Source organism: Capricornis sumatraensis, chromosome 6 (genome assembly GCF_032405125.1).
Source record: "Capricornis sumatraensis isolate serow.1 chromosome 6, serow.2, whole genome shotgun sequence".
Taxonomy (NCBI): Eukaryota; Metazoa; Chordata; class Mammalia; order Artiodactyla; family Bovidae; genus Capricornis; species Capricornis sumatraensis.
Window position 1 is genome coordinate 92,982,143 of NC_091074.1, and position 9,165 is coordinate 92,991,307.

The window sequence follows — 9,165 nt, forward strand, 5'->3', positions numbered from 1 at the left end:
CTGTCATACACTGTGGGTAGGTAGGAGATTAAATTTGGAAGATCAGGAACATAGAAATCAGAAAAGAAAGGGCTCAGCTTAACAGTTTAGGTAATAAAGTTGAAGATGGAAGCTAAACAGTCCTTTAAAGAGGACAGTCAACTTTGGGTGCATGTCATAAAAAGCACAAACGATCATAAAGTATTTCAACTCCCCTTTAAAAACTAGTTTTTTAAAAAAATTCTACTTAAAACAACCAACTATACCTTCCATTCAGCAGAGTATCGCATCACAATTGCTCGGCACTGACTATTATACTCTGCAATCCCCAATTTGGCTACATCCTCTGGTCCTCTGATTCCCAGGGTCTTATCAATTTCATATTCCTGAAAATTTGCAGTAAGACTGTTAGTATCCCTGTCCTATGAAATAAATGCAATTCAACAAAGCAAGAAAATAAAAGGGATTTAAAAAAATTAGTTTTCAGAAAATCTATAGAGAAAATGAACTGTACATAGTATTACAGAAATAAAGTTGAAGAATATCTGATTATAGCAAAAATTCATATTTTAACATATTATATATAGAAATATAATGCTTATTTTAAAATATGAGAACATAATACGGCTGATGACTCAAACATACCACAGGTAAACCATGACAATCCCAACCAAATCTTCTGTCAACGTGAAACCCACTCTGGTGAGCATATCTTGTAACTATATCTTTAATTGTCCCTGCAAGTATATGTCCATAGTGAGGCAGTCCAGTTGCAAAAGGAGGCCCATCATAGAAGGTAAATCTAAGAGGTAAGAAAAATTTGTTGTTACTTTAAAATAGACAGCAAAAATTAAGACAGAATTTTATTATAGACAGCTCCTGTAACAGTACAGTCTTTGGGGAGAAGAAAAGCTGCAAGGCTAGGAAACTCAGACACAACTCATTAGATATCTACTGGAGGCCTTGCATTCAAAAAGGCTAATTATGACCATTTGGAGAGGCCTGCATTAGACCATCCATTCTTCATTTATTAGTTCTATGAGCTAAAGGAAATTATTCATCCTGATCATAATTTAGATCATCTGTAAAACTGGGCAAAAAACACCTATTATAAGGTTTTTTGAGCAGAAGTGATACATGATAAAAACAGTAATTAAAGAAAAGACTAGTTTTTAGGTGGATGAAGAATAGAGGTAGGAAGAACCCCAATAGGAAGCTACTACACTACTTGTCTAAATGCTTAAATGAGAATGGTGATAATAAGAAAAGTGGAAAGGAAGAGACTTGATATATAAACTATCTGGAAGACCTCTTTAAGAAACTGAATCTACCTCTAGTAATTAAGAACTCATTCATTCAACATGTATCTACTACTGAGATATATAAAGAGGTAGGAGATTCTGAGAAATGATTATTTTTAGCCTATACCTTTACCAAAGAAATTCACATACTTTGGCCTATGTTTTGATTGCTTTAAGCATTCTTGGAAACAATTAAAGTCAGACCAAAACTGCAAGATTTTCTCTTCTTCAGCAGGAAAATTGATGTTTTCTGGAACTTGTTGAACCATTTTTGTCACTGCAAGAGAAATCAAATTTTTTATTCTCAAAGGAGAAATCTAGGAATAACAGAATACCATACTTTAAAATGAATGTTCCTATCACTACCATGATACTACATGGTACTTTAAACTTTTTAAAGATAAAGTTTATATACCATCAAGTTCACCCTTTTAAAGTGTACAATTCACGTTTACCTTTTTCTTTTTAAAGTATATACACAAAAAATTAATGTGTATGTGTGCATGACCCATCTCAATAAATATTAATTGATGAAATGAAAAAATAAATAAATAAATAAAGTATATACACAAGACTGTGCAACCACCACCACTCTCTAATTTCAAAACATTTCATCACTATTCCCTCTTCAGCCTTCAAAAAAATTGTACACATTAGCAGTCATTCTCCATCCTCTTCTTCACTAGACTTCTGGTGACTGTTCTGCCTCATTTCTAGATCTTCCTATTTTGGACATTTCACATAAATGAAATTACGTATACACAGACTACTGCATCTGGCTTCTTTTACTTAGAATTATGTTTTCAAGGTTCATCCATGTTGTAACATATACTCATACTTCATTTTTCATTTATGGCTGAATAATAATTCATTTTACAGATATGATACTTTTTCTTTATTAATTCCTCAGTCCATGGACATTAGCATTGTTTTCACTTTTGGACAGGGCAGTTTTTATGTGGACATAAGTTTTCAGCTCTTAGGTAAATACCTAGGAGTGAAACTGCTGGGTTATGGTAACTGCATTCAATTTTTTGAGAAACTGCCAAAATGTGTTCCAAAGCTGCTGTGTCATTTTACATTCTCCTAGAAGAGAGTAAGATTCCAGTTTTTCTACATCCTCACTCCTTATTGTTCATCTTTGGATTATATGAAATCCTAGGTGGTATGAAGTAGTATCTCACTGTGCTTTTGATTTCCATTTCCCTAATGATTAGTAATCCCGAGTTTATTGGTCATTTTATACCTTCTTTGGAGAAGTGTCTATTCATCTTTTGCCTAGTGTTTAATTGGGCTGTCTTTTTACTGCTAAATTGTAAGAATTCTTTTTTTTTTTAAGAGAAGAAATAGAAGTTCTTTATATTATTGCCTACAAATTGCTCAGGCTTACATTTTATTTTTATATCTGTTATCCATTTGAGTTAATTTGTGAAGTGTGTAAAGTCTATGTCTAGATTAATTATTTTGTATATGGATGACCAGTTGTTTCAGCACCATTTATTTGTTGAAAACACTGTCCTTCCTTTATTGAACTGTCTTTACTGCTATGTTATATAGCAGTGGTGAGAGAGAACTGTTTGTGTTCTTCCTGATCTTAGCGGGAAAGTACATAGTTTCTCACCCTAAGTATGATGTTATTTGTAGATTTTTGAGATGTCACTTATCCAATTCAGGAAATTCCATTCTAGTCCTATTTTTCTGAGAGTGCTTAAAATCAGCAGGTCAAGTGCATTTCCTGCATCTCTCTGTAGGACTGTATGATTTTCTTGTCTGTTGGCATGATCGACTATGTTAATTAATTTTTGAATACTGAACCAGCCTTGTATACTTGGAATAAACTCTACTTGATCATGATGTATAATTATTTTTATGGCTTGGTTTTATGATTTGGTTTTTATTCTATTTTATTTGACAGAACTAAAGGACTAACCATGAAATGGCAAATACACACACTGATTAAAAATAAAATTAGGGAATCTAATTAAAATTATATGGAAACTCAAGACCAGGGAAAATTTAAATGATGCAGATCCTTGGTCTAAATTAGCAACACTGATTCAAAATATGACTGTCAGCTTCCTGGCAGCCAAGACAAGGGATTAAAAAGTCAAAAGGATATTGATTTTGCACATAAGTGAAAATCTATAGAAAATGAGATTTATGCCACAGAGGTCTGAGTCACACACGGAAATCAGTGATCTGTTTAATTAATATTTTTAGCATTAGAAAAAGTTGTTTTTAAAGTTTGTTACAAGCAGTATTTCTCCTTTTGTCCCTCTTTCATTCATTTTTGAGATGTGAGAGTGCCTTTGAGTTTTATATAGGAAAAAAATAAGGAAAGAACATGTGTGCCATTTAACTCAACTATCCATTTTCTGATTAGAGTAAGCCATTCGCATGTGTGTGTGTGTGTGCTAAATCGCTTTAGTTATGTCCAACTCTGTGCAACCCTATGGACTGTAGCCTGCCAGGTGCCTCTGTTCATGGGATTCTCCAGGCAAGAATACTGGAGTGGGCTGTCATGCCCTCCTCCAGGGGATCTTCCCAACCCAGAGATTGAACCTGTATCTCTTAAGTATCCTGCATTGGCAGGCAGGATACATACTTACTACTAGTGCCACCTGGGAAGCCCAGAGTGCGCCATTAAATATCATTAAACAGAAGTTGAAAGGCATTTTGGATCTTCAGCTCTTGTCATAACTCACAGACTTTCAGGATGGCTGCTGCTGCTGCTAAGTAGCTTCAATCGTGTCCGACTCTGTGCGACCCCATAGATGGCAGCCCACCAGATTCCCCTGTCCCTGGGATTCTTCGGGCAAGAACACTGGAGTGGGTTGCCATTCCCTTCTCCAATGCATGAAAGTGAAAAGTGAAAGTGAAGTCGCTCAGTTGTGTCCGACTCTTCGAGACCCCATGGACTGCAGCCCACCAGGCTCCTCCATCCATGGGATTTTCCAGGATGGAGAGAGGCATTAAAGTCTGTGCATTTACTGATGTAGGAGTCCTACTGGATCAGTGACAACCTTATTAGAGACAAGTTGAAACTTAAAGACGTTATATCTGAAGACTAACAGATCTTCAGATATCAACACGTTTATGTCAGTCACTCTTAATGCTTGTCAAGGCTGGTCCTATTATTCCAGCATCTATAAAAGTTGACTGGAGTAGACTCACCAGCCCTTCCTCAGATTAAGGAGTCCAAATCTACATTTTAACAAGATCTGAGGGGATTAGCATGCACATCAAAATTTAAGTCCTTCTCATGCAGATCAAAATTTAAGTCCTTCTCTTAAACTGTTCTGTTATTTTATTTATCTAAACATTTTTCTTTTTTTTTTTAAAGAAAATGAGAGTTAAGCTTTCTATGAAGATGGCTTTAAAGCTTTATAAAATTTCCAGTGAGCCTCTACATCTCCAGAGATTAAGAATCACAGCATTATTAGGCCAAATACAAAGACCCCATGTAATGGCACTGACTATTCCAGGAAGTTTCATGTATCAGTGACCGGGCTATGGCAGCTGCTGAGGAGAAACAGCCCCCATGCATATATCACAGGATTGCTCTAGCCCCTCACATCCACTGGAGAGCTGTACCTGCACAACAGCATCCAGTAACCACAGGGCTTGTGGGTGAAAGTGGGAGCAGAAAGAGGAGGGGGATTAACCTTACCAGGTCATGCTTGGGGAAGCAATCTCCTCTTCTTCCTTTCAACTATAATTCAAGGTCTCCACTATCTTCCCTATTCCATGACTCCTGACCTCTTTAGCCTCAACATCCTGTTCAGTAATTTCTAGATACACTCTTTGACCTTTACTTGTGTTTATCTCAACATACCTTGGAAAAGCACACACAAAAAATTTAAAAATAAATCTCATGATCTTCTTTACACACTTGCTCCCATTTTTAATATCACTGTTCTAGTAGTTCCACTATTTCTTCCCATTACCTGAAATTTCTGAGTCACCTTTAATACAACCAGATGATCTCCACATCCAACACATCACCAAGTTACATGGGTCTGACTTCTAAGTCTAATTCTCTATTCCATCTTCCTCATTCCCAGATCTTCATAACTTGTTAATTTAACCCCAGTGGCGGGTCCATCACCAGCCTTTTTAAAGACAACTTCTATCTTATTAACATATAAGCCAGAGAGGCAGGCATTGGAGAAGGAAATGGCAACCCACTCCAGTATTCTGGCCTGGAGAAGCCCAGGGACAGAGGAGCCTGATGGGCTGCCATCTACGGGGTCGCACAGAGTTGGACATGACTGAAGTGACTAAGCAGCAGCAGCAGCAGCAGCAGCAAGCCAGAGATATACTTACACAAATGTGTAAAATATGTACAAAGATATCAACTGAAGCACTTCTATAGACAAATATCAGGAAATAATTTAAATATCCATGAGTAGGTAATAGACTAAAATAAATTATGGTACATCAATGCCATGCAGGCAGTAAAAATAATAAATCAAAATATGTAAGCATACATATTACTTAAACATACTGAAAAACAGTGAGTCACAGTTGCTGATAGTAATTTATACTATATGCAATATATTATTGTCAAGTGATTAGAAAATCTACATATATATATACTAAGTCTATGTTTAAGCAATTCTGTACTTAATTTAGAAGGCTACCCACCAAACTTAACAACGGCTACCACCAGAGAATAGGATACAATGAGGAAAGTGTGAAGGAACATATTTTTATTTACTTCATATTACTCGGTTTTTATTATTTTTGAGTATGTCATTAACTTTATCAGGTGTCCCTGGTGCCTCAGAAAGTAAAGAATCTGTCTGCAATATGGGAAACCCAGGTTTGATCCCTGGGTAGGGAAGATCCCCTGGAGGAGGAAATGGCTACCCACCCCAGTATTCTTGCCTGGAGAATTCCATGGACAGAGGAGCCTGGCGGGCTACAGTCCATGAGGTCACAAAGAGTCGGACACAACAAGAGAAAAATAAATACTATATATCCTGCACACCACCTTCCTAATGGAAAAGTTCTGGAAGTACCATTTCTGTATTAAAAAATATATATATATCCAGTGGTTCCTTATTCCCAGTGGTTTCTGTTCAGGCTTTTCTCTGGGGCACCATGATCTTACCTACAATTCCTGCTCCTGACCTTTTCTTTACTCTTACAAAACTCAAGCTCCAAACTATATCACATTCTTAGACACTGCTGAGAAACAAAACTTTTGGGTGACATAACTGCTTTCCAGTATCAGGCCCTTTCTCTTAAGTACTCTAGCACTAGTTAGCATAAATGTACTCTGCTCTACGGGAATTTACCAATCCACCTTTTTCAAAATTAAATATCCCCCTCCCCAGCATCTGTTCCTCTCCTACACATCAAGGTTTATTTATATCGCATGTCTCTCCAATTCAACTGTAAACTTGTTGCTGGCTAAAGCATTTCACTAACCTCTTACTATTTTATGTCTTACTGTGTGCTTACACAGCATAGGTGCTCAAAAATATGTAAATGAATCCCTTTGTCAGCATCCTTAGTGATACTCCTTCCAATTGATTTTCCATTCTATCCCACTCCATGGGCTCCTCTTGCCAAGAATGATTAATAGGGTTGGCTTTGGAACGTGACGGTTTTGATGCCACAACTTAGTATGTGGCTTATAGGAAAAGTTATACAACCTTTAAATTTCAATTATATCATCTGTAAAATAAAGGTTGTAAATACTCGCAATGCTAATTTAAGATTAAGTGAAATCACAGCAATCACTTGCCATCTATGTAAACTATTACTACTTCTTTGTCCACAAATGCTACTCTTACTGCCTTTGCCCAGTCACTAAATCATCTTCCCAAAAAGAATTAGAGTGCAGTCTACATTGAGCTGCCTCCTGTTCCCTATAATTCACTCTTTAATAATCACTTATGAAAAGGATATTTTATCCACTATTTTACCAATAATTTTTAAAAGCTCATTTTATTTACTAAAATCCCTAAATCAACTGCTTTGCCTCTAGTTTCATCCTGCCTTTCTTCTCTGCAACTCCTGAATGAATGCAAAAACTAATACTGTCCGACCTAAAAAAAAAAAAACCTCATCTTCCTTCATGTATTCATTTCAAACACCACTTCACTAAAGAAGAAAATCATTCATAAGGCTGGAAGTTAAGCATCGTCTCCCACTTGTTCCTTACCCAAAGCTACACTGAATACAGCAACTCCTCATCTCCTCAATCACACACAACCTAAAATCCTGATATACATTACACTACAGTCCTCTGCACCTACTCCTCCAGTTACTATTCATTTTCAGGGCCAAATCCACTGTAGTTCCTGAGAAGCCTTCTTCTCCCAACGAAGAACTGATCCTCATCTGGGCCCTTGGATTACTGTATTAAAGACTGTTAGACTGGAGACGCCGCGCTTACTTACTTCCCTCTAATCCCAGACACCCAGCAATATATGCTCATTTATGGGAACCTAAGATGCTAAAGCTGAAACTCCAGTACTTTGGCCACCTCATGCGAAGAGCTGACTCACTGGAAAAGACTCTGATGCTGGGAGGGATTGCGGGCAGGAGGAGAAGGGGACGACAGAGGGTGAGATGGCTGGATGGCATCACTGACTCTATGGACGTGAGTCTGAGTGAACTCCGGGAGTTGGTGATGGACAGGGAGGCCTGGCGTGCTGCGATTCATAGGGTCGCAAAGAGTCAGACACGACTGAGCGACTGAACTGAAGACTTGATTTGTTCTTATGAATACCTAGACTTTCAAGTAATTTCGTCCACCTTCTGAACTTCTCCAGTGAGCTCGATCACACCAAATTTTCTGAATCACTCAATGGCTCAAGTGTTAGTTACCAGGATCCCAGGCTGAAGCTGGGTAACCTGCAAGGTTTATAACGCTGGGTCGAACCGCTGAGCCAGGATTGGTACCTAGTTGGATTCTTCAGCCCCATTTAGACCGTCTCCCAGTCTTTTCCTTGGAAACGGATATGCACGTACTAACCCATGGCCCCCAATAAACATTAAAAATAATTCTGGTAAACCAGAGGGGACCGTGGGTCTCCGTGGGCAGGAAGGGGCGTATCTGAGGGGCCCGTGGGCAGGACAAGGTGACCTGAGGAGCCCCGCGGACAGGACAGGGAGTAACTGAGGGGCCCCACGAGCAGGACCGAGCGTACCTTAGCGGCCTCCAGGACGGCGTAGCTCTGAAAGAAACGAGTCTACGTCTTGCCCGGGTGATGCAATGTCCAGACAGCGTGAGGCTAAGAGGAAGAGTCGCGGTTTGCCACGGCCAATCAGAGCCCGGCATTTGACACCCATCAACAACCCGGATGCCTATTGGCAAAGTGGGCCCCCAATCACTCCCACCCGTCTTTCCTAGGTGTGCACTGTGAAGCTTGCGGTCTAGTCCCGGGCGTGACGGCTATACCTTACGTTCTTAAAGCAGCTAGGGCAATGGTGGAGGACACGACCGTTTTATAGAACGGAGACTGATTGGGAGAGGCACACAGGAAACATGCTGTGCATCTTGACAGGGCGTTGTTACACAAGATGTTTGCCTTCATCGGACAAACTGTACACGGAACAGATGTCCATTTCCCCACGGGTAAACCAAATGCAACGCCAGGGCCTCAGTTACGGTGTGGAGCCATGAGTGCGCAGTGGCAAGGCTGCTTTACTAGGTGTTACTAAGGAAAGCAAGCCTAGACATTAAGGCAGTATTTTTTTAGTGTAATGGAGACCTGCACCAAAGCACCTTGGAGTCTGCAAAAATGCAGAGTCCTGGAGCAAAGACTAGGCTTGTTAAGTCTCTGAGATGGGTCGTAAAAATCTTCCTGTGGAATGTGCTCAGGTCTGTGCAACTCTTTGCCACCCCATGGACTGTAGTCTGCCAGGC

General features: G+C 39.1%; 1 protein-coding gene and 1 non-coding gene across 2 annotated transcripts in view; both read right to left on the reverse strand.

The window, feature by feature from the left end:
• IARS1 (isoleucyl-tRNA synthetase 1) overlaps nucleotides 1–8,488 on the reverse strand; it is a 77,552-nt gene extending 69,064 nt beyond the window's left edge. Inside the window, exons 1-4 of the mRNA XM_068974066.1 lie at nucleotides 8,447–8,488; nucleotides 1,431–1,557; nucleotides 625–781; nucleotides 246–365 (exon numbers count right to left, since the gene is read on the reverse strand). Coding sequence (XP_068830167.1) covers nucleotides 246–365; nucleotides 625–781; nucleotides 1,431–1,549 — 396 coding nt within the window. The 5' untranslated portion in view covers nucleotides 1,550–1,557; nucleotides 8,447–8,488. The remainder of the gene's footprint in view (nucleotides 1–245; nucleotides 366–624; nucleotides 782–1,430; nucleotides 1,558–8,446) is intronic.
• Nucleotides 4,772–4,904, reverse strand: LOC138081587 (small nucleolar RNA SNORA84). Its single transcript, XR_011145041.1, has one exon. It is a non-coding gene; the product is annotated as a small nucleolar RNA SNORA84 (small nucleolar RNA).
• Nucleotides 8,489–9,165: the final 677 nt, after the last annotated feature.